A 25,685-nucleotide genomic window follows, 5' to 3' on the forward strand; every position below is an offset into this window, starting at 1 on the left:
TCACATGCTGTGTCCACACACTCCTCCCTGGCTAGGACTGGGGGAACTGGGACTCGCTCTATGGGGTCACCTACTAGAGCTTGCAAAGCAGGCAGCAGCCATGCGCCTGAGCCAGACGTGGCCTCAAGGAGCAGTGCTGTGTGGAGAAATAGACCTCACCGCCCCATCCTGCTTCACACTTGGGGAGCAGCCACAGGAAAAATACAGTTGGCCACATATGGTAAAGGATGTGACGAAGAATTCAAGCAAGGCTGTGTTCTGTGGGAGACCTGAGGTGGGGGTGACTCGGTGAGGGCAGCCCTCCCTTCTCTCCTGTCTACCGTGCCTCATTCCCCACCAGTCCCTCTTTGACAAATGCAGGCATTTCTGTATCAGTGTATTCTGAATCTAGGATAAAGTGGCAGGAGGATGGCAGTGGGGTCCCACAGAATAGGGTGTCAGGCTGTCTGCCAGTAATACGGGAATGTTCCTGAGGATGAAGAAAAACAGTCGAAAGGTAGCTTAGCACTGCATGGCTAAAATGTACATTGTGAAGTCTGGGACATCGCTTAATCCTACACACACACACACACACACACACACACACACACACTGGTCAGCCAGAGGTATCATAAGCTGAGTGGCTCCACACCCTTCTTGGTAAGGGTTTGGCAAGCTGGCAATAGCCACAAAAGCTGAGCACCAGCTCTGGTCACCACATCTGCTCAGCTGCTGTGAGGTCCTGAACAGAGCATTTTGAATCCTTTCCCTTGGGCAACACCACTGAAAGAAACTGATTTTAGGCACTAGAGTGAGAGGCCTCCTAATTGGTGGAGGAGCCATGTCCTGGAGATGAAGGAGGAGGTATGTACCTCCAACCTGGTTCCTTCTTAGGTCATGGAACAAAGGTCTCTCACTGATAGCTATCTGGCTAATCTAAGCCCTAAAAATGAAAGTTATGAAAGGACATCGGGTCATACATACACCAGATGCCCAGTCAGAAAAGCCAACCCCAGGGACCTGAGGAAGATGAACCATCAGATGCTATTGACCTTGTGTGACTCACACGCAAATCCTAGCACATGACTCCTGTCCTCAGGAAGGGCTGACTGGCCAGGTCACGTTACAAACTCAGGCTGGGTGCAGGGTTCCCCCACCCCACGCTCTTGGGAACATGTCCCATGGCTCTTCTACCTACACATTTGGTAGATTCAAGCTGTTGACATGCATTTAAACAAGGCAAGGACCCAGAGAAACCAAATACCTAGCAGCCAAGGGGATTTGACAGCTGTTGGCATCATTCACAAAGTCAGAATCACAGAATGAGCAAAGAAAAAAACGTCTGGGTCACCAAAAGTTTCCAGTTGTGTCACTCCGTGGAATGGTATCAAGGGAACTACAGATGCTTCTCCATTGTTCAGGCTGTCTCTTTAGTCTCCTCTCTGCCATTTCTATTTGGTGGTCTTAAGGACAGCAGGTCCCCACTTGGATAACAGCTTCAGGGGATGATCCAGTTGGCATAAGGCAAGGTGTGTGTGTGTGTGTGTGTGTGTGTGTGTGTGTGTGTGTGTCTTTACCTGAAGCACCTGACTGTGCCCCCATAGACTTTCTGGGTGAGGACCTGGCGACCCTGACTCCCTGTGAGTTCCACATCTTTAGGTGCTTTCCACCCATGTGAGGCCCCTTCATATGTACCACAGACCCGGATGGCATGATCCTGTGTGCTCAGTAGACACGCCAGGCAGGCCCTGGGTCGATGAGCAGCAGACAGACTCTGTGCTTGATCTGTGTGTCTCCAACTCCTGGAACTTTGCTGTTCCAGCTTCCTCTCTGCACTTCTCCCCAGAGAGCTCCTCTCAGGGAAATTCGTTTGCAGTCCTTGGGCCCTTCAGGGCCGTGGGTACATAGGAGCATCCCCTTATTGCCCCCTCTCTTTCAATTTTCATTGGATGAATTATTTCACTATAAGGCTTATTGTTTTTCAATTAACTGCTCAACTAATGGCTCCAGTTCTTACTAGGTAAAAATTTTGGTTGCTTTTAGTATTAATTAGTCGGGATGCTAACCAAGAAGCAAAACGCTTCAGGTCAAAGGTTTATTTTTGCTTCTCTTGGATTTGCCCTTGGAGATTGATTGCTGGCTTCTGATGTTACAGTGCTTGTTACCTGATGTTTTCCATGGAGAACTCTGAACTCCAAGCTTTTGGCCAGTGATTCATCGCCAAGTAGACACTGGAGGCTCTGCTTTCTTCCAGGCCCCTCAAGTTCACTTGTGCTAGCTACAGTTAGGATCTGGCCTGTCCCTGAAAGGCCTGTGAGATTTAGGCTTGTCCACTATGGGAAGTGGAGGAATGTTAAGAGGTGAGACTTAAAAGGAGGACATTAAGTCCCATTTAAGGAATGTTGGGACCCTACTCTATCTCTCTCCCTCTTCCCCTCTTCCCCTCTCGCTTCCTGGGGGTACCATGAGGAAAACCATTTTGCTCCAACACATACTTACCTGCTGCCATAGGCCCAAAGCAACAGCCAACCACAGACCCATCAGCCAAAGTAAACCTTTTGTTTTCCCCCCTTTTGGTTGATTTACTTCAAGTATTTTATTATAGCTAGAGAAATTGCCTAATGTTCCTGGTCAGGATCTGTCACTCCAGAGCCTTTTGGTAACTTCCTGATTTAAATTGCAAATTCCAACTAATGTGTCCTTTGAAAGATAATGGAATGATGAAATTTGGTGAGAGGAGAAAGCAGTTTTGAGATCTGCTACCATGGATGGGTGGTAAGAGTGGGCAGGACAGGCTGAAACTTGTGTTGGCATTGATGGAGTTAACAACAGCCCCAGGAACCCAGGGCACCCAACCTGAGGTCAGGCAGCATTGCTGACAACCCTGCAGGAGTGTAAGTGAAACCTGAACTCATAAAAGTATTTCTAAATTGTACATAATTATTTGCATAGGTGCATTGAACTAAAACCCCTGAGTCATTCAAAGCTGCTGAGTCATTCAAAGCCAGAAGTTGACTTCCTGCCCTGTGTTGGCTAGTTGGGCAAGGTCAAAGGAAACAGATATGAACCAGATGCAGGCCTGGCCTCAAGGAGGTCAAGAACTTTGTCCACAATAGAACATGGGCAGAAAGACACACTTGGTCTCAACCTAAAAAAGCTTGCACTGTGAATCTACCAAATAAGAAAAGGACTTCTTAGTACATTGTTGACTTAAGCGTAGTTTAGAAAGATATTTTTAAAGGATAATTTGAAAGTATCTAGAAACTTACAATTTGTATATTTTTAAACTTATAATTCCACACCTAGTATATCTGTTGGAGAAATGTTTGTACAAATATATTTAAAGTCATATATTTTCAAAGATGTTTATTACAATATTATTTATAACAGATCCCTTGTTTTAAGAAAAAACAAAAGCAAAAGTGATAATCAGTAGAACGGCTGAATACATCAGGTTACATTCATGCCACCAAATGCTATGTAGCTATTGCATTAGACTTTATGAAACGGCCATTCTGACTACTTTTTTTTTTCTTGTCTCAATTTTTGGGATGCTCTCTGAGTGGCTGTAACGAATTAGCCACCCAGATTCCATCCACATGGCAATTCTGGCCACTTTAGACTTGAAAATGGCACTTCCATACGGTGAACAAATAATGGGAAATTCTCCTTTTTTTTTTTTTTTTTTTTTTTTGTTTTTCAAGTGGGGAGGATAATACAGTGTTTCACATTGTGTATATAATGCAGTAACACATATAAAGTATCTATAGTGGTAAGAGTGTTCAATAAGTATTTTCTGATTATCTGTCTATCAATAGGGAATGGTCTAAAATACACTGTTTGAAAACATTAACACACTTAAAGGGGTTGTGTATGTGTGTGTGGGTGTGCCTAAGAAGAGGATTAGAGATTTTGTTCCAAAATGTTCACACTTGCACTGTTCTTTTTGTTTTTGGTACTGGGGATCAAACTCACGACCCCACAGCTGCAAAGCAGGCGCTTGTGCTGCTGAGCTAAATCCCTGGCCCTAGTTGCACTGTTCTTAATGGTTAACCCAGAGGAAGGGAGAAGGTGGGACGGTAAGGAGGAAATATCTCAGTCAGGTTCAGCCCAGAGGCAGAGTCACTGCAAGTGCATGGCGTATGCACAGCTACATAAGGGTTGGTCCCAAGAAACTGGCCTTATCAAGGGAGTTTCTGTAGGGACTTATCAGGGGCTTATCAGGGAGCTTCGTAAGGCTGTCCTGCTGCATCAGGTGCTGGAGCTTGGAGTCCAAAGGGCAGGTAGTCAAGAAGGGTGAGGGACATAAATCAAGGTAGAGCAAGGGGTTAGAGCCTGAAAGCATGAGGTGGAGCCCATGAGAATGGGCTCAAACGTGCTTCGGTTCTTGTTGCATCTGGCACTGATGAGGATGGTGGGGATCCGGCCTTGGTATCGAATGTGGCACTGATGCAGTAAGTGTCGTGGCCAGGAACCCGACATGGAAGTCAGAGAAGCTAATGAAGAATCTAGGGAAAGAAAAGCAGCTGCAGGCCAGGCAGCTGTTTTACATGCATGTAAGCCATGAACCACCAGATCAGTAACAGCCTGTGTGAACTACAAACCTTCTACAAAACTCCTTCCCTTCCACTTCCCAGACCTCCATCAGTGTGGTGCCCTCTACCCAAGACATACGAGAAAAGGAGCCTGGGAAATGCAGTTGGGTTTAACAGCTGCCACCTTTCAAAGCTGTCAAAGAGAGTATTGCATTTCTTTCTATATTCTTCTGGGTTCACTGAATTTTTTTACAATGAGACTATATAATTATGCTTCTTGGGATTAAAAGATCTGGAAAACTTATAGGAGACAGACAGAAAAAAAGAAAAGAAAAGAAAAGAAAGAAAGAAAGAGGGAATGAAGGGAGGGGTATGAAGCTCTTCTAACCAGTGAGGTTTGGAGCTCAGCGACGGTTAGCAGCCTGTTTCGATGAGTGAGAATTTGGCCTTATTCACTACTACCCACCTCGTCTAGCCACTGTCCCGCCACTGAGCTGCCAGGTCCGCTCTTGACTGGCCTTCCTGCTTCTGATTTCCCTGTACCAACCTGACCCCAGCTCAGGTTGAGTAATGTTTCAAAATACAAATTGGATGCTAATGCAGGTCTGCTCATGGATACTCCAATGCTGTTCATTGCGTTTAGGATGAAAGCACCCATCAAACTCTGCAGAGTTGTCTGCAGGACTCTCCATGAGTCTCTATCTTCTCCCAGCCCACCTTCTGCAGTCACAGAGCTTTGGGTATGATAAAGTTGCCATGTATACAGTAGTAATAAAAGCTGGCTATTCATTGATTACCTACTCATGCTTGATATCCTTCTGGGTGCTTTGTACACGTGCTATCCCTACTTTACAGACAAGGGGACACTGGGAAACATACTAACGTCTCAGGACAATGTGTGACCCAAATAGGTATGGCACCTGCCTGGGTCTGACTCTCAGCTCCCTGAGCGTGACATTCTGCAATAATGCCCTGACAGATCTTTCTCCTCTTTGTCACACTGTTTTGGGATTGTTGATCTGTCCTGCTCTTGGCAGCATTCTGTAAGAGGACAAGGTTCTAATCTGAGTCCTTGGTATCCACTGTCAAAACAGCTAGGTAAACATACAGCAGTTGTTCAAAAGCACCAGTGTGCAAGTTCTTGCAAAATGTTGGAGCCCAGTCACATGGCGCCTGTGGTCTATGATGGAGGAGACAATCTCTTGCTGTATTCACAAGACCTAATGGAGCCTTTAGGGAGAGTGCTGTGTGTGGTGGAGATGCAAACTGGCTTACAGCAGGGAGGAAGAGCATGGAGACATTAAACCATGGGCTAAGGTACATTGGAAATGTAGTTCACACAAGCCACTCAGCTTTGAGTCCCTGACTTCCATGTACCAATAATGAAGTAGGTGGTTCCTACCCGTCCTGGTTCTTAGAAGAAATTCGTGCAGTGCTAGGATCCTCTGCTCACCCAGTGGGGATGACAGATCCCTTCATCAGCTGCCTTGATTGGCTGCATGTTGTGTTCTAGCCCCTTCTCCTCTTCCCAGACTCTTTGTTCCTGACTTGCCATTTCTAGTTGCCACCAAAATCATTACCCAGTGAGATAACCAGGCGTAGGCAGACACATCTTATCACTCACTTCTAGGACAGAAGGAGGGCGGTTTTGTTTGGAACGATACAAATACTCTCAATTTGTGGGAGCTTACTGCGTGCCATGTCCAAAGTGCCCACACTGCAGTTTCTCCAACCCCATGAGGAAACCCTACTTCAGAGGCCAGCATGTTGTAGCTTTTGGGGTTGGCTTGTCCATGGTCCCTGGTGCCAATGCTTGGAAGCTGGATCATGGACTTCCAGAGGGTTCTGGTGTTCACATCCAGTTCCAAGAGCAGCCAAAATCCATTTTGGATGCTACATGATCAGCAACCTTCAGCTGTATTTCTGGACAATTTTCGCAGTATGAGTTTTTCCTGTGGCCACCAGGTAGGAGAGTTCCAGTCAGACTAGAGGCATCACAGAAGAATATACTCAAAGGGTCTTTTTGCCCGTCCCCAGGCTCCTTCAGAGAATGTGCTCCTTGAGAGTAGTTTTAGTGCACCCTTCAGAATGATGACTCTGATGTACTCTTGACCTTCCAGTGCTTCGACTTACACTACCACAGTGTGATCCTCCATGAGACCTGGTGTCCCCCACTGTCATCAAGGGGGAGAAAAAGCAGGCACTTAGTGTTCTTTGATGGAGTTTATAAGTATACCAATTAGTCATTTCCATATCACCTCACACTGCCTTGCCAAGCTCTGTCAACCCAAGGGCACAGATGCTCGGTGGATTTAGACTTTGTGATGTATTTTCTCCCCAGGTACTGAACCAAGGAATGTTAGTCACTGGCTGTCTCAAAGCTTCCACTTATCCCTTGGAATGTTTTTCATTGTTCCTTTTGCTTCTAAGTCCTTTCATGCTTTGGAGTCCGGGCCTAAATAACCCAGACCTTTACCCTAAAAACTGCTCCCTCCCACTATGGCCCAGAAGAACTGACCTGAGATCGCAGGCTGGTGAGATAAACACCTGTCTGCCTGTTGCTGTGGTTTTTTCCAGAGCTGGTGATGTTGCTGGAGTGGTGGTCAGGCACAGAGTGCACCATCTACACAGACCCGCATGCCTACCCCAAGTATGGAAAGGAAAATGCCATCGTGATTCTGAACCACAAGTTTGAAATCGACTTTCTTTGTGGCTGGAGCCTGTCCGAGCGCCTTGGAATCTTAGGGGTAAGTGACAGGTGCATTCGGGTGCCTCGCTCATTTCTGAGAGTCAGGGCTCTAAGTTGCCTTTTTTTTTTTTTAGCTCTTGATCATTCAGAATTTGCAGAAGAATCAGCAGAGTTTTGTGTTGTTGTTTTACAAAATGAAATGTTCTTTAAAACTGCTTTACATTCTTGCTTAGGGTCAGGATTAACATCTTAGAAACATTTGCAAGAGGTATTCAACTATTATTACCTAACCATCTATTTTATGTAGTTATTTAGTCTTTACAGAAACATTTAGGAGTACCTAGATGATATACTACTTTTGCCTTTAAAATACTAGTTATAGAGAGTCTGAATTTCTGCTCAGGGTCCTAGAGCTGTAATTGGATTTCAGCTTGTCTAGTTTGACATGGTCTCGTACTCTTAATTACTGTACTGCTTGCTTGGCTAGCAGGCACAATTCACCTCTGAATTTTGATAGCCATAGGCTTGAAAGTTATATCCATAAGTGAGGAAGTTTGAATCACTGAATTTAGAATTAATATTAAATTCTTTTGCTCCCCAGTCAGTTTGACTTCTTGCACATAGCTTGCAGGCCTTTGGAGCTCGGTCTCCTCAGTTGACCTTTGCCATTTTTGACACATCAAGGCATATCACAGTTGAGCCCGTATCACACAAGTGAGTTGAACTCATCAAGGGCACTCAGTTGTTGCCCTTGATGAGGAAGCCACAGGGTATACAGCCTCAGGCAGGAAGGGCCCTAGCAGTTTGCACCAGAACTTAGAGACTGGGAAACGGGAAACATTCCCTTACAGGCAGGCAAGATGGCTCCGCTCACCTCGCACCTGCTTGTGGTAGTCCTTGAAGATGAAATCATGGCATTGAGGAGCTAGAAGATTAAGATCACAGAGGACAGATGGGGCTAGAGCGGTCAGTGGTCTGGTTCCTCCAGGCAGGTGAAGAGAACCTTTTGCCTTTACTATCCTATCCGCAATTCCAGTGGTGTTTTTTTTTTTTTTTTTTTTTTTTTTTTTTTTTAAATCTGTGTGTGTGTTCAAATATATTTGCAGAACAAAATCAAAAAGTCTAACACAATATTTCCCTTTATCCTTAGAGTGAATTCAAAGACATTCTGAGTGTGTCTGAAACCACAGATTATTCTGAACTGTATATGTGTTATGTTTTCTCTAAACATTAATATCCATGATAAAGTCTAATCTATAAGTTAAGCACATGAAGTAATTAACAATGATAACTAACAGAATGAATAATTATAATGGTACATTATAATAAAAGTTATTAAATATCTATGAACTATTTATTTCTGGATTTTCCATTCCATGTTTCCAGACCACAGATGCCTTAAACCATGGATAAGGGAGAGCTACTGTACCTATCTTCTTCTGTCTTAGCACCTCAGATAAGAGGTCTTATTTATATTCTGGCTTATGTTCTCTCTGAGGCAAGATCACCCCTTAAAGTGTTATGGTCACTGATCCCACTGGTTGCAGACACACATTATTAGTAACAGAGGCAATTCTGCTCTGGGGAATGCACACAGTGCCCGACATGCTAGAACAGAGCTGTCACAGAACTCACCTTCTGGCTTGCCAGGGTCTCTGGCATCCCGGGTGCAGTACAGAGGCAGGTGGTAGTCCCTGTTTTCTGTGACATTCCTGCTCAGGCCTGCAGACCTGTATAGTTGCAAGGTAGGAGTCCCTGTGGCAGCTTCCGGGCTGCAAGGCAGCTTCAGACTCTTGCTCAGTCCTTGTAGCTGCGAGCCCTGAGCATGTGGGTGGCCTGTCCCTCACTGTGTCATTTCTAATTCTTATACATTATCAATCACCTTTTAAAAAGAAAAGAGCCTCCACTGAGAAGTGATTTACCCTGGGACAGCAGCTCATGAGTGATTCCAAAGCTTCATTCACCACACCCCCAGATAGAGCTGGGAAGAAAAACTGGGGTCTAGATCTCATGACACACTGAGAACAAGAAATGACAGGCTAACTACAAAGGGACAAGTTTTCTAGCTCCCTTCTACCTCCGAGGAGGGGAGTTGCATTAGGGACAAGCCATAGGACCTTACCAGGTGGAGCACACAGGGAAGCATGTAGATGTCAGTACCTTACCTGGCTTCCAGCCCGCATAGGCCCGGAAGTGGAGTTTATGTAGCAGGTCTTCTTTTTCACCAGGGTCTCTTCCTTCATTGCAAAAAGCTGAGGGCAGTGTGTTTAACAAAACAAAGTTGCCCCTCCCTGACCAGGTAAACCAGGCTGGCTTGCAGCAATACCAAACAGGGAGCCACCTCCTGGCCCTCAGCACATTGCTCCTGACACGGAAAAGCTCTGCTCCCTCTGAGCTGTCCCTCACCTGCGCTGCTGCAGATATTCAGCAAACTCCTGTGGTCTTGTTGGTCCATGCACAGGGAAAAAACCCAGGTTACCTTTGCCCTTGGGGAGCTTTGTTTCCCACCCATCCTGTAACCCTTTGCCTGTCCTCCCATCTGCTCAGACCTGAGGACACCCAAAGGAAGCTGGGCCAGGCACTCAGATGGGTGGGGTACGCTTGTGAGGGAGCTCCTCTCCATCTGTTTTGTCCTGACCACCACCATTTCCATACGAAAGTCAGGTGTGATGAATTTCCTGCTGGCCACAGCCTTCTTGTGGATCCCCAAATGCTCCTGCTTCCCCCTCTGCATATCTGTTCACCAACAAAGGCTGGTTTGGGGCTTGGTGAGGGGAGGGAGTCGGCTACATGGTAAGATGCTATCAGAGCCACAGAGCTCTGTGCTTTCGGCCAGACTTTGATGAATGATATATGGTTACTTCCAGTCCCAGAGAGACGGATTCTTAGAGAGCACCTTTGTTTTATGTTGGGTTTGTACATTTCCCCTGTGGCTGTGACTAACTGTGGAACAGAGTTCATTTTGTTTGGGGGCTCTCTTGAGATTTTTCTGGTAGCATAGAGTCTACAGCATTTTCTTCGGAGCATTAGAGGACAAAGCCTGAGAAGGTAATGCAATGTTAGCAAAACTGGCTCACGTTCAGCTGCCCTATTTGGCACAAAGGAAGTCTCACCTTTTGATGCACACAGGTACACACACACACACACACACACACACACACACACACACACAGAGGCATGCACATACCTGGTCCATTTGAGCACCACTGTACTCTGGCTAGGCCCTTAGACTTCAGAGACACTCTTCAGAGATGGTGAACAATTTAGAGCTTTCAATGATATGAACAACCCACTGTGATAGGCGCACCATAAGTTCACTACCACTGCTGGTTCCCTTAGGTCTTCTTGTGTGTGTGCAACTCACTTGCAAGGCAGAGCATCTACTCAAGATTGGTTCCCTAGGGATGGGGCAAGGATGTAACAGAAATCTGTACCTTTCACTTTCTTTGGTCGCTAGACTCTGAATACCTCAGGACATGGATCATCCCATCCACCCTCTGTCCTAGTGCCTGCACTATGCCTGGCTTAGTGTGGTCCTCACTAAACATCTTTGCAGACAGTGCAATCTGAGGTTAAAGAGCTCAAGTAGAGAGTGGAAACAAAAGCTGGACTGCTGGCTGACTTGCTGATCCCCTGCAGTGATCAGGCTATGCAGTATAGTCAGTCTCCCCCAGACTTAACATTCTCCACTCTAGCTAGAGACTTTGCCTCTAGCTGTAGTTGGGAGAAACATGAAAGGATGTTGTTAAGTATGGACTTTTTAGCCTGCTTATTTTTAACAACTATTATACCCGATTTCAAAGTTCCACTTAAAATACCACATTTCAAATATTTATAGAAATAAATGGCCACGGGTGAACCCATACAATGGCTCAAATAGTGGCCAAACTAATAAACTTTTAGGAATGACCATTTCAAAGCCAGGAAAGAGCCAGATGTAGTGGTGCACACCTGTAATCCTAGCACTCAGGAGGCTGAGGGTCGCTGCAAGCTTGAAGTCTATCTAGCTACATAGTGAGCTGAAGGCCAGACTGGCCTGCCCAGTAGTAAGATCCTGTTTTAAAAATCAAATAAAAGGGCCAGCGATTTAGCTCAGCGGCATAAGCGCCTTCCTTGCAAGTGCACCAGTGGGGTAAAAATCATAGAAACCAGGTTGCACAGGGGCTGCCTGACACTGGCAGTGAATATTTCCATCTTCCCACTTGGCAGTGACCACAATGGAGAAAATCCTTTTGTTCTGATCACTTCACTCAGAGGCTGTGGAGTCTCAGGGCTGAAGACACCAGATAGATCCCCGCAAATAGTTTTTCCTACCACCAAAAGGGTTCTCAACTGGAGCCGCCCTGCTGGCTGAGGCACTGGCTTCCTGGCTCGTAGGCTTGGATATTCTGAATGATGGGAGGGCCTGGCTCTGTTTACTTCACTGGGTGGACCAAGCAGCCCTGTCATTCTTCCCTGAATGCTATTTCTGTCTCTCTGTCTCTGTCTCTGTTTCTGTTGTCTCTGTCTCTCTGTCTCTCTCTGTGTTTCTGTCTCTGTCTCTGTCTCTCTGTCTCTTTCTCTCTCTGCTCTCAGAAGTGTCACATGTATTTTACTGTGGGACATACTATGACAACAGTGACCCTACAACAACCAGAAAATGGTTAGACAAGACATTCAGTCCTTTGTGGTGGCAGATGACACTGTACTGCAGATTTTCTAGATATTTCTGTCCAAATGGATCTGTATAAATGTCTAACTTACCAGTAGTCTGTTAGGTCTACCTGCAAAGTAAATCCAGAATCAGTGAAATTGGTAGGTTTTGTCAAAACCATTGCTACCACACATAGAAACCTTTGATTGGTCTCAGAGAGACATGATGTTTATACTTTGCTGATCATTTACCTAGAGGACGATAAGCACATTTTAATAGTAGTTTCTAGTAAATTAGTCATGATGAGTTCACTTACGTAAATCTTGCTATAGTGCCTATTTGGTGGTACTTGGGTAAATATGATCTGTTGATGCTGTTGTGCTTGGGAAACGAGCTAAGTGGAAAGAGGCTTCCAGACATCCCACCTGCCCGGTGGTGATGATGTTGGCTATAAGCTACTGAATGCTTTTGTGTAAATATCTTAACTCTGTGCTTTGGTAGCTTACCATATGCTAAGAGATTTCTATGAGAACACTATAAGTATTATTTTCCTTATAATATACCGAGAACACCAAAGCTCAGGAAGGTTAGCTATCTTGACCAAAGTTACACAGCTGGCTCATGTAAGAATCTTGCTAAAAGCAAACTGTCTGATTCCAACGCTTCCTGTAAAGTCTTGCCAAGGCAAGAAAGACACGAAATTCTATGCTCTGTAAGGCAAAAGTTTCTACTTTAATATTTTAACAAATTTCTTACTAATATTAACCAATCTTGATATCTAGCCTATTGATGATGTTTAGAATTTTGAGGTTGAAAGGTAAACTTCAATGTAAAACAGAAATTTCTATTCCTTTTCATCATCAGAGACAGAAAGATCATTTTTGATCCAAAATGTCAGTTGTGCTACCAAAGCAAATGGTGAAAACATGCTGATGTCAATTGCTTATTATTTTTCTGATAAAAACCGGAAAATCTAACACAATAGATTATAATCTGACTGCCCAGCAACAACAGCTATTATTTTTCTCTGATTTACTATTTTTTTTTTCATACAGTCATATTCATGCTATAGACAACTTTTGCTCCAGATCTGTAGGAAATTTAGTGTTAATACAGTAAGCATTTCCCAAGCCATTAAGTATTCATAGAAAAAAATTTTAATGGCTCTAAATCAAAGGTTAACAAACTTTATCTCCATAATGCTCCAAAAAAAAAAAAAAAAAAAAAAAAGACTATTCTGGCCGTTGTGGCTACACCATCTCCATCACAACTATGCAGTTTCTCTGTAACAGCCACAGGCAATACAAAAGTGAGAAACAGTGGCCATGGGCCAGGGAAGCTGCGCTCACAGCAGGCAGGTAGGGCAGGTGTGCCCATCTGGACTTCTGCAGTCCCTTCTTTCGGGTTTATACCAAGATTCCACATCACATGTGGAACCTCTTTCCCTTCCGCAGTGGTCATCAAAAGCCAATCATTAAAACCCACCTTAGTCTTGTGGGGGAAGAAACACAACTAAGAAATGCACAGAAAATACACTTGTGAGTGCTTGTCTACCTCCAGACAACTACGACCAGCTGTATGAGACCTGTTCTGTGCCCAGTCCAGGGACTACCACTTTGGAAAGTGTGACACTCCTCCCTAGAGGGTCTTTTAACTCCTGTGCCGTGATTTTTGGAATGTGTACAAGTCTACAGAATTTTAAAAATACTTTCAATCTACCAGACAAATAAGCTAGTTCTTCAATGAAAATTATTTTATATCTAATTTGTCTGCTCAGTGCCTCCAGGGTCACTGATGTGGTGTCTCAGACAAACAGCTAGTTAAAGTTTTCGGCTTTTCTAGCTGTTAGCCATTCAATATGTAATTCTGTGAAAGTTACTCAGTTTGATCATCTACAAAATGAAGGGCTTCAAGTCCATTGGCAAGTCCAGTCTGGGATTGAGGTGGGCACTTCATACCTTGTGCCACCTTAGATACCTACTGGAGCTCAGCAATGAGCAAACCCTTGACACCCAGTTGGCATGGTAGGGAGGGTCCAGTGTCACAGTGGGAAGGTCTATGTTCTGAACGATCCCTACAGCCTTTGTGACCATTTACTCTTTTCCACTAAGGTCTCCAACAGCCATAGGAAGTGACCCTCTCGTCACCTTCACAAACACCTGACTGCTTCCTTTCTTTCAGAACTCCAAAGTCTTAGCCAAGAAGGAGCTGGCTTATGTCCCAATAATTGGTTGGATGTGGTACTTCACAGAAATGATCTTCTGTACACGCAAGTGGGAACAAGATCGTCAGACAGTCGCCAAGAGTCTGCTGCACCTCCGGGATTACCCCGAGAAGTACCTTGTATGTACTTCAAGAGCAGCACGCCCTACCACCTCCTGTGGGACCGTGTGTGTGTATGGGTGAACACGGAACTGTGTGTGACGTACAACTGTATGTGACCCCAGGGTGTGTGTGACTGTACAACCCTCTGTGACCAAGGTTGCGTGTGATCTCAGGGTCTCTGTGTGACTGTCACTTTCTGCCTTCCAGTTCCTGATCCACTGTGAGGGCACACGGTTCACAGAGAAGAAGCACCAGATCAGCATGCAGGTGGCCCAAGCCAAGGGGTTGCCCAGCCTGAAGCACCATCTGCTGCCACGCACCAAAGGCTTTGCCATCACTGTGAAGTGCTTGAGAGGCGTAGGTAAGGATGATGACTGTCCCTGTGCTTCTGCTTCTTGCACCTTCTGAGCTGTAGGCTTTTCTCTTTCTTTGCCCAGAAACTAGGAGTTACTCTTAAACTGGGCCTCCAAGTCGATTCAGAATCTGGGATTAGGCCAGGTACATGCCAACAGACACTGCCCTCTGCTGTTCATCAGGGGCACTGCAGGGCTGCACGGTATGCACTGTATTCTTGGAGGCCCCCTGGCCAATAGGGTCTTTGGGGTCAGTCTGGCCACAGGAATGTAGATCGAGGGATCCCCTCTGAGACTTTAGGGGCACTTTTTGCCAATCTGCTGCCATCAGCTGCCTGCAAATGATGAACTGGACTTGTGGTCTGTGGCTGCTGACCAGTGATTTTGGAGTCCTAAATCTCTGTAGGTTACAAGAAAATAACAGCAACAATTTGCCTCTGGCCACCTGTTATGTGCTTCTTTGGCTCCTTTTAATCTTTTTTTTTAGCTTAAAACAATGTTCCTTATCTTCCCTTGTACCCCTGCTCTCAAGTTCACACTCCTAGCTTTCTGGGCTCTTGAAGGGGGCTGCACCCCAACCCCTGGGCCTGGACACAGCTTCTAGAGCCTCTAGAGAGGTGCAGTGCTAGCCTTCCTCAGGCGTCCTCAGTGTTACCCTTCCTCAGGTGTGTTCAGGAGAGGCTGGGCTCCATCCTGTGGGGAGAGGTGGCAAGGCTGGGCCTCGGCCAAGACATGGCCCCTGGCCTCATGCCACCAGTTCACAGCCTTGTCTTGATGTCTTCTCTCTTCTTCATGGAGCAAATGTCAAGAGTCCGCACACTTCCCCAGGCCTGAGACCAGCACTTAGGGCATTCTGCGGTGTTACAATCTGCGGTGTTGCCTACCCTGGCACCTCTGCCCTTGGGCAGTCCAACCTCTCTAGGCTAGGTAGAGCAGGCTTGGTACTTGTGCCCAGGCCAGGTCTTGTGTCCTCTGCCAGGGACCCTCTGCCAGCAGCAAGGATAATGACCTGCAAATTCTACGTGGGGTCAGCGGCAGGAAGAAAATGGATAGCAATTTTATCATTTTGGAATCTTGGTTCTTCATATTCCCATCTGGACCAAATACATTTCCATCTTTCCTATAAGTCCCCACTCCTTCCTTTTGTTGATAATAACTATATCACACGCAGCTCTCATTGAAAGGCAGGCCCATGCTACTATGTGCTGAGCTCTTAGTAAGTGCCACTGTATGGCGAAGGCACCACGAACCCACTCTCCAGGAGTCAGGCTTGTAGGGCTCAGCTGCCTGCCTGAGCAACCCCTCCCCACTGGGAGAAGGTGGCCATTGCATCCACACTCTGCCTAACTCCAAAACTCCAGTTTTTCTACTGCCCACGCCTGTCCTGGACATCAGCAGACTTCCACGGTGTATTTGTATGCTCCACTCACTCCTTAGTGTGCAGTGTAACCTTCCATTCTTTGATCCAATAAACACCTCTTGAGTATGAGCCAGGGCCTGGGGCTACAGCAGTGACTTTGGCATAACGTCCATCATACTGACAGATTAACTCACCGCTGAGTAGAACCATTAAAGTCACAGATAGTTGCCTCAGCTGTGTTTCTATGGGCTATAATTCAGTACCTTAAGGACTTAATAGTAACTTATCCCATGTTTGCAGCTGTTTTGTTTTTCTAGGGGAAATAAGCATTAGAGAGTGCTGTATTTCTGTAACTTAGACACATCCTTGCATCATATAGTTTCGATTAATTTGTTTCCTATCTATGTTTGTTTAAATATTAGCATTTGTTGAATATGATAGGCTGCATATTAAACAGCTACAAATCATTGCTGTCATGCATCTAGATCCAATATTATAATCTTCTTCTAAAACTGATCTGAACTCAGTAACTATTCTGGTTTCTATTACTAGGCAATAGTGGGGTCTTCTGGTTATAGAAGCTGATACATGCTCAGTGTAGACCATCTGAAGAATATAGAAAAGCATGAAGAAGAAATCTATAATTGAGCCACTCAGACAAGCCACTAGTGACATGATTATGTCTTCCAGTATGTGTATCTACAGAACAGACTTGGGTTCACCAGCTATATACTGCTTTGTGTTTGTCTTATTTTTATAGTTCCAGCTGTATATGACTGTACACTCAATTTCAGAAATAATGAAAACCCAACGCTGCTGGGAGTCCTAAATGGAAAGAAATACCATGCTGATTGTTATGTTAGGTAAGTTTCTTTTCCAGAAAGAACTCATTTCTAAGGAAATAAATCAGAAAAAAAACTTGGAGACCTCCTTCCACAAGCATCTAGTTAGCATTTTAGAGTCTATTTTGCAAGGAGCTTGTTTACAGTCTATATTTATATTATAAACTCAAGAGACACATCCAACTCTTAGAAATAATCTGCGGAAGACTCCTCCTTCCCAATCCTCTGACTCTCTTTTACCAGCTCGTTCATGTCACAGGGCTCAGGTTGAACAAAGGAAAGAACACTTTTACAGTTGGAAATATTTTATAATCAATCATTTGAAGGTTGATTGTATAGTGATTACTTTATTAACACCTTAAAAGATGAGTCTTTTCTATAAAAAGACACACAAATAACAGCATACGTAACTTACAAGGAGCAAGTGAAGAACACTTTTGCAGTAGCTCACTTAAGTCTCTTTCCAGGCTAATCCCAATTTTCTTGAAAACATTTCCCAAAGATATTAGGTAAGCCCATTCTTTTCACTGGTTTACATAGTTAGTATAACACCTAGTCTCCAAAATGTCACCAAGATTAGTGGGAAACAGAATTGAACGATGTCCACGATAAAGCACAAAGATTATGGCACACGTTATAAATCAGTGATTATGTATTAAAATGCAGTCTGACAGAGGTCAGGCATGGGACTGCATTCTTGTACTGCAGGCCAGTTTTAAAGGCTGAGAGCCCTGAAATACTCACAGAGAACCAGTCAAGTGGTACACAACTTCTTAAAGATCCTACAGATGCTAAAGTAACCCATTGCACAGGGAAGAATCAGTGGCTGATCTTTCACACTGGGCTATTAAAGATGTTTAGACTTTGCTGAGGGATGTTTTAGTGAATTGACAGCTTGAGTTTAAATTGCTTCCTACCTGGAAATACGACTGGCTTTCCTATACCCCCCAAATATACATAGATCATCGCTACTGCTATTTTCTGATGGTGTGGTTGATGAGCTGCCTTATTACTTAATTGCAAGGCAGACCAGGAGAAAAGGAGTCCTCCCGGGGGTGAAGTGCCCCCCCCCACCGAGTTTCTTTAGCGCTTGGCAGAAGCCCCACACAGTAGCCAGCTAGAGCTGGCAATGGGCAGGATTATTTTACCTGCACAACACAATTTTCTTCAGTAACTGCAGCTCTGGAGCATAGTGGGAATTAGAGTGAAGCCAGTTCACTGTCATAGCCTCGGAGGAGGATCACCTCTGCCGCTCGACACTGGTTTTCTTATGGTGACCCATTTAAGGTGATGGAAACATTCTTCCCTATGTATTATACCCCAATACAAAGTATTAAAAAATCAAGGTAATAGTAGCAAGTAAATTATAGAAAAGAGAAAAATCCCCTAAGTTTCCACCATTCAAATGATTTTCAGGTGTTTCTTTTTCTATGAAACATGTGATTTGCAAATCAAAGGTAGATGAGAAAGAGCAAAATAAAAAACAGTCCTAGAAATAAATATATAAAGAGACAAAAAAGGTGAAAGAATATTTCCAGAGGATCTTGTGAGATATGTTTTAATTATGTGAAAACCTTACCTCTGTGGAATACTGCCTCAGAAGGAAGCTATTATTCTAATAGTGAAGCCCATTATAATGTTACAAAATGAAATGCCACAAGTCTATTATCTGTAGTGTGGGGAGTAAATTCTAAAAGTGTTTCTTCTTCCCAAGACATTTCTGGGCACAGTGGGGAGTGAAATGACTCATGGAAAGTCATGACTGATAGACTTTTCTGTGGACAAAAGCAGTTCTATTGAATTTATTGAGGTGAAAAGGTGTCCACATACTCTGTTCAGTGACATATCAGCTTACAATATGTGGCATCGACAATTTTTAAATTTTCATTAATATAGCAATATCCAGAAATCTACAATGGTGTTCACTTAATTATTTTAATCTATCGCTGAGCACATTTTCCTTCTTGCTTGAGTATTTTTTGATTTGTGCTATTAAAAAGGTCATGAGTTCAATCCCCGGGATCAAAAAACAAAAAATTATTACAATAGAAGACACATTGCTATTAATCAAGATACTCCCCGTTGCCAAACTCACTTGCCCTATTGTTCTTGCCACTTTCTGAAGCAATTTTGAAAGGTCTCCTTTTTGAGTGTCTTTATGAGGTGTAATAAAGAAAATGCAGTGCCATCCGACAGGAAAGCAAGCTAGAAAAACATTACGGCACGTTCTCGTCTACCTCAGTCACTAGATTTTGCACCATGCAACTTCTGGAAGTTCCTCAAAGTCAAAACGATTATGACAAGTAAATATTTTCAATCGAGTCAAGACGTTGAGGAAAACATGACAATGCAACCAAAGATACTTCAGGAGGAGGATTCTGGAACCGCTTCAGCAAATGGCAAGAGTGAAGCGATGTGTGCATGTGAGGCCAGAGGGACATTTTAAGGAGTGATGATAATGTGTCTTTTGGTGCAGTAAATTTAACACTGTAAATACTCGCTGGAGTTGTTGATCATATGGTATGGATTCTGTATATATTGTCTCATGGAAACTGAGACATCATGCTCTTCTTTGGCTGTCAGATTTGGGGTCCTTTCCATTGGTTGGGAATGAAGGTGGAATCAGACATGGAATCAACCACGTCTTTGTGTCACTGCATCAAGCTCTTGCCTGTCCTTGCCGAGGCCTGTCGCATTTTGGCTTCTTTCTACCCAACTACTTTCCCCATGTACACTGTTTAGGCTACCTAGATAAAACCCCAGGACAGCCAACACTGTCTGGGTGTCCAGTATGATCTCCTCTGCTAGCTGTCCTCTGCCTTTGCAGGCGGATTCCGATGGAAGACATCCCAGATGATGATGACCAGTGCTCAGTCTGGCTCCACAAGCTCTATCAGGAGAAGGTGGGTGTACCAGGGCCTCAGGAATCCCTTTCATGCCACAGCTGTGAATGTACCACGTGGCCACTAGGGACTGAGCATGGCAACAAGCCTTTTTCATCGGGGAGATCTCATGGATCCAATTACTGGCAATCCTGCGGCAAATGCTCTACTTGGCAGTAGGGCAAAGAGCATAGAAATATACATTTTTACAGGGGCTTTAAGGAAAGGATGAAGCTATTTTATGAGTGGGTAGAGCAAAAGGGAACTAATGACCTAGCAGCACTCTGTTTTTCTGCTGGTGGCCCTAAGGCAGAATGCGCCCGTGATGTGAGAGCTGTCTTTTGCAATCGATATAGTCTTAATTTTTTCTCTTTCAACAGTTTAGTTGCCGGTATGATCTCAAAACATCACCAGGATGGAGCCCTATGAGGATCACAGGCTCTTGGTTCATCTTGAGCCCATTTGTGGTCCATGTCCACAGGGGTCCCTGATTTTTCCTTCTCTGGAGCAGGGCCTTGGCATTCACTGATTTCTCTCTCCAAAGGCACACACCTTTGGAAGGATTAGTCCTGAGCATGCTCTGTCTCCACCTGAGGGCAACAAGCTGTGAGCCCTCAATCCTTCATCACCTGAGCAACCTTGAAGGCCAGGTCCCTAGGAAGCTCCAGAGCAGCAGATAGGAACAGGCGAATGGGAATGGCCAGGGATGTGTGTGTTCAAAGCTTGAATGACAGTGCAGTGTGTGTCCTGGGCTGGGTCCCGGTAGGCCACTCATTGGGGTACCAGCTTCGGGCCAGATGCACTGCTGCATTTCAGCTCATTCTCCTATACCTGGTTTGGGAAGCATCACCATCCTGTTTGACAGCCTGGCTCAGGTCCGGCACCTACACAGTCAGGTAGATATGGCCTGGGCTTCTCCCTTCTGCACTTAGTGCCAGGGTAGCAGCTTCTCTATGTGACCTGTAGGAAGGAGACAGCCAAGCACACTGAGGACAATGGCGGCTACCTGCAAAGTACTTCCTCTAAGGTTCTGCTGGAGCCAGAGTGGCACCATGAGTCGCGGAGCTCTTTCAAGAAAAAGTGGGGCCTCCAGATGGTCCTCCAGAGTGTAGTGTGATGTCTCTTCTTTGTTCCTAGGATGCCTTTCAAGAAGAATACTACAGGACAGGAATCTTCCCAGAAACCCCCAAAGTCCCTCCCCGGCGGCCCTGGGCGCTGCTCAACTGGCTGTTCTGGGCTTCCCTGTTGCTGTACCCCTTCTTCCGGTTCCTGGTCAGCATGGTCAGCAGTGGCTCCTCTGTGACACTGGCCAGCTTCATCATTGTCTTCTGCATGGGTGAGTGGAGGGTGAGACTCAAAAGTGGGGCCATACCTCTGCCCGGCATGGGGAGAGCAGAGATAAGTCCAAGTTCTGTGTAGACCAGTGAACTCCCAGAGGAGTCATAGGTACCTGGACTGGAAGAATTGCAGGGTCTGCTCATGCAGCTTCTGCCCAAAACTGCAGTTTCTGGACATTCCTTAGGATGGCAACAAAGTAATTATACCCTTCTTCCCAGTCAGAGTCCCTCTCATTCTCTGCAGACAGACATTCTTCTGATCACTTCCTGTCACAGGAAACCCTAACTGGAGCCCCAGGGGCTTCAGGTCTCGCCTTCCGCTAAAGTGCCTTTTCCCTCATGACTAAGCAGTCTGACATGAGATAGGGATGCTCAGTAATCTGTGTCTGTTGCCCACAGTGGCTTTGTTTGGCAGTGTTTCCCACCACTGCTGTTTCCTCTGCACACTGAGCCTGTGTGCACATCGCTGCTTCTCTGTGAGGCAGGGCTCTTGGGTCACAGCTCCTCTGCTGTTCAGTGCTTAATGGAACTAAAGTAGATGGAGCTGAATGTCCTCCGGGGACAGGGTCTTCTCCTGGGGCTTTGGAGAATGGGTAGTCTATTTGCTTTTCCGTGATGTGGTATGGTAGAGTCCAGGAATGCACAGCCTTGTGTGTGTTCTGCAGCTACTCCTGAGAAACACAAAGATGCTCTGTGCTTATTGTTTGAGACCTAAGCCATACAAAAATACACAAAATGGAAAGCATCCCAGGGTGTAGCTGCCTGGGACGCAGTCCCTGGAGAGAACCGTTCCTGACAGCTTGGTATACACTGTTCGTCTCAAACATCTATGCATAGGTAAAGCCATGTTGGTAGAGTTTTCTTAACTTGATTTTCCCTGCTAATCAAGTGTGACCACCTAAATACATCATAAGACATAAACCTGCCTCCTGTGTCAAGGTAACCAATTCTAGACTCCATAGTTGCAACAGGCAACCTGGTTCTCATCCCTATAATAGGCCCCACTATAGTCTTTTGAAACATAGGAGATACATTTTAACATTATAAAACTTAAAACAAAACCTACTCCTTGTAAGGAAAAAATGTAGAGGATGGAGAGGAAGGCATCTCATTTACCAGAGACAGGAATGATCAGGCCTCCCTCCCACCCCCCACCCCCATCCTGTCCCCCCGCTATAAGGCCTGAGCTGTCTCTCCAGTCCTGTATACCCGTGCTGTATCACTCTCTAACCTGAGACTCACTGATTTGCACCTAAATGGCTTTCTCTCATTCCTCATACATTTTGAGCAGGAGTCCATGTTTCACTCACCTCTTTATTCCCTGCAGGATCATTATTTCCTCTGCTCATGAGGTCTTATCTGGGAGTTCTAGGACTAGGACGGGGCTCATGTTCTAGCCTCTCCAGATGTGGCCTCAAGCAGAAGCCTTCTCACTTTAATCAACCTTTTGGCTCTGTGTGCCCACTCCCCTAAGCTTGGCTTCCTGTCCCAGTCTGCTCCAGGTGATGAGTGATGGTTTACAGAGCCTGATGCTAATGATTTGGGAGACTTCATTCACTTACCTGTCCATCATTAAACATTTATCATAAATGGTGGTTGCACGGCCCCTGTATGGGCTCCAGCATGGTTAACACATGGTCCCAGCCAAGGAGCTCACCAAGCCTGCCCTCTCCAGAGGGAGTAGCTCCCATAGCAACTTCTGCATAGCAGTCCCATTTTCCTGCTTCCTGGTGCTTCACTGGCATTCTGCATGGGACTGGCACCTTCTCTGTCGTAGGCCATGTCCTTGGATCAAAGGCACTCCGTGAGGCTCAGTACTTCACTCCATGCTGTAATGCTCATTGCCAGTGTTTAGATCTTGTGTGTCCTTGATAAGACACCAGAACTCTTGTCCTTCTAGGCTTGTGGTATGTTCCCAATCTAAGTTCCCTTCAGGTGCTCTGTAACTGTGCATTGGGGATTTGCAGAAGAGTCCTTTGTGTCCGGATGGGCTGGCACCAAAGGAATCTTAGAGGCCCCTGTAAGCAGCTGTGGCCCTGGATCATGCTCAGAACCCTAATTCTACTCTTCCCTTGTTTCTGCAGCCTCTATGGGAGTTCGATGGATGATCGGCGTGACAGAAATCGACAAGGGCTCTGCCTATGGTAACAGTGACAACAGACACAAGCAGAGTGACTGACTTGGGTGTATGTCACCTCCAAAGGGAACCTTGGGGAACTGGTGGCTCTGCATAGCCTTCTCAGCAGGACACAGTAATGGAGGCTGGGGATGTGGAAGTCACGGCCTTTCCAGCCACGGAGTTTGGTCTCAGAATCAAACGGGGAGGAAGACACTCTTAAATCTTTTTCCCGTGTGATTTAGTGGGTGGTGGTTTTCTTTTCAGTTGCACGTGTGTGTGTGCACGTGCACGGGATAGCTGTGTGAGCCTGGCCCTGTGACAGTGCAAAGAGTTATGTGGCTGCAAGGGAGGGCAGGGCTGGAGAACAGGAGGGACATGCTCCCTGTCACCCTTTGGTGCTGTCTTCTGTAACCCTTGATTGCCAGAGTGAAAAGTGCTTTAGGTAAGATGACTAAATTATGCCTACAAAAACAAATTAAAGTGTTTGTCTGGTCATCTGTGGTGTATATATAGACCGACCACTGACCCTCCCATCACCCTCTGCCCTGTGCTCGGGCATTCCAGAAGGTAGCAGTGATGGGCCAACCTCATGGCAGGGACTATTGGAAGCCTGGGACAAGGGACCCCCACATGCTGGCTATTAGTGGGCATGGTAACATGGTGATGCTCCTACAAGAACTGGATGTGAGATCCCCTCAGTAGTAGAAGGCAGAATCAGCAGGCAGGCAGGGGCAGGTGCTGGGAGACAGCTGAATGCTTCCCTGTGATACCACGAAGGGTAATCCAAAGGCAGCTCGTGTTCTCTCACCAAAACAGAGTCCGTCACTTAAGTCCTGAAGATCCACCCAACTCCTGAAGCTGATCTTGAAACTAAAGCAGAAAAAGAAAGCCTGCACATTCTGTAGCAATTTGTGAGATGGTCTCGTACCTCCTGTTTAGCTCAGCAGTAATGGAAGAAACTGGATTCCTCAAAACAAGCACAAGGTCACTGATAAAGCTATCTCTCCCTTCCCCAGCACCAGGTTGTGGTGCAGCTGCCAAGGAACCCAATCCTTGTCACAGGTTTCCTGGGATTCTGTCTGCTTTTGATCCCCCACTTGGCTCTCATGTTGCATCATTAAAGAGTTCTGCTGGGTCACTGGGTAGAAATTCTGTAGATGGTGGTCACCAGTGAGGCCAGATTCAAAGCAAGGAGGGAAAAAAGGGCAGTGATGTTAACTAAAACCTGGCAGTGTGTCCTCGTAGGCTGATATGCTGATGACAGTGAGCAGGTATCTTGCTCTCCACATGAAGTTACACATTGCTTAGCACAAATGTCCTGTTTAGCTATGGAGTTTGCCCATCAGCCCACCAAAAGCACATCTCACTCAGTCATGTTCTCAGCTGTTTGTTCCACTGAGCATTTACCAAGCATGACAGACCTAGATGAGTCAGTTTGCAAGAGAGGGTTAGAACGCTCTCTAGTTAAGGGGTAATAATGTATCACTGATACAAATGAATTTGAATCTACAAAAGTAGAAAAGGAACATAGTTCAGCTTGCTTGTTGGAAAGCATCAGAAAACCTGAGTGTACACACACTAGCATGGTGGCAACAAGCCTAGCACATCTACTCACCTGCCTGGGGCCCAGAGTACAGAGATCCACAGGCAAAAGCCTGGCTGTGACTTTCTCACACTGGGAGTGCCCTCAAAAGTGCAAGTGTTGCGTGAGTGCTTGGAGAACTGCCGTTGGGTTCTAGGTCCAGAGCAAGGATGCTGGAGGGCCAGTCTTAGCCAAGGCACACAGTTCACCCACACAGTTCTGCAGAAAGATTGAGGCAAGTCATCCTATCTCTCAGGCCACCTCTTGTGTTGTCACAACAACTGAGACATACTTTGAGAATCCTAAAGCACCAAATAAAAGAGATGAAGGACTAGAAAGCTGTCTCCATGTTACCAGTCTTCAAAAATGTTCATCAATTACCTGGTGGTGGTAAAAAATGTGTCATTCTTCTCCTTGTCATTTCTCACACCACGGGAGAGACTTTCCAGAGCACCAGTTATCAGAGACCCTTGCCGTGAGTCCCTGGCCTCCTGCCCAGTCACAGTGCAGGGGGAGGGGTAAGGTGCTTTTCCTGGAACAGCATGGTACTGATTAAATTGGCAAGTTTAACATCATAAAGGAAACGAGTCAAGATTGATCCCTACACCTGGGTACTAGTTTTCCCTGTACTGTCCTCAGCAGATTTTATCTCAGAGTTTCACTGCTCTGTGAGGTTTCACTGCCTCACTGACCAAGAGGAAATGGGATTTCCACATTCCAAAACTGGCCAAGGCAAGGCCAAGAAGGCCTCAGACAGATTCCACATCAGTTTATAACTTGTGGTCCCCAACACATATGATGCAGAAAACACACACTCCTAACACCTAGGACTTAAAAAGAGCCCTGGAATTTTCTACATTTTTCCTGAATTGTTAAACAAGACAACAAACTAACAGGCTGTTTGCTAGTGCCTCTGATGCCAGGTCAAAGAATGCTAAGAAAGCTAAGTTGGTGGATTTTAAAATTGCCTTAGAACTCAAGGAAATGTAGTGTGCCAGAGGTCCAGACAGCTTTCTCGTCAGTCATTTGAGAAAATGTCACTCAGAGGT

General features: G+C 45.5%; 1 protein-coding gene across 2 annotated transcripts in view; it reads left to right on the top strand.

The window, feature by feature from the left end:
• The window catches only part of Agpat4 (1-acylglycerol-3-phosphate O-acyltransferase 4), a 101,282-nt gene extending 77,733 nt beyond the window's left edge, over positions 1-23,549 (top strand). For both annotated transcript variants that reach the window (XM_003466380.5, XM_005002172.4), the window contains exons 3-9: positions 7,092-7,261; positions 14,018-14,179; positions 14,369-14,522; positions 16,635-16,737; positions 19,544-19,619; positions 20,736-20,934; positions 23,020-23,549. In XM_003466380.5, coding sequence (XP_003466428.1) covers positions 7,092-7,261; positions 14,018-14,179; positions 14,369-14,522; positions 16,635-16,737; positions 19,544-19,619; positions 20,736-20,934; positions 23,020-23,114 — 959 coding nt within the window. In that variant the 3' untranslated portion in view covers positions 23,115-23,549. The remainder of the gene's footprint in view (positions 1-7,091; positions 7,262-14,017; positions 14,180-14,368; positions 14,523-16,634; positions 16,738-19,543; positions 19,620-20,735; positions 20,935-23,019) is intronic.
• The last annotated feature ends 2,136 nt before the right edge of the window (positions 23,550-25,685 follow it).

This window comes from Cavia porcellus, unplaced genomic scaffold (assembly GCF_034190915.1).
Source record: "Cavia porcellus strain 051 isolate PalLab524CR breed Dunkin Hartley unplaced genomic scaffold, mCavPor4.1 scaffold_22, whole genome shotgun sequence".
Classification (NCBI taxonomy): domain Eukaryota; kingdom Metazoa; phylum Chordata; class Mammalia; order Rodentia; family Caviidae; genus Cavia; species Cavia porcellus.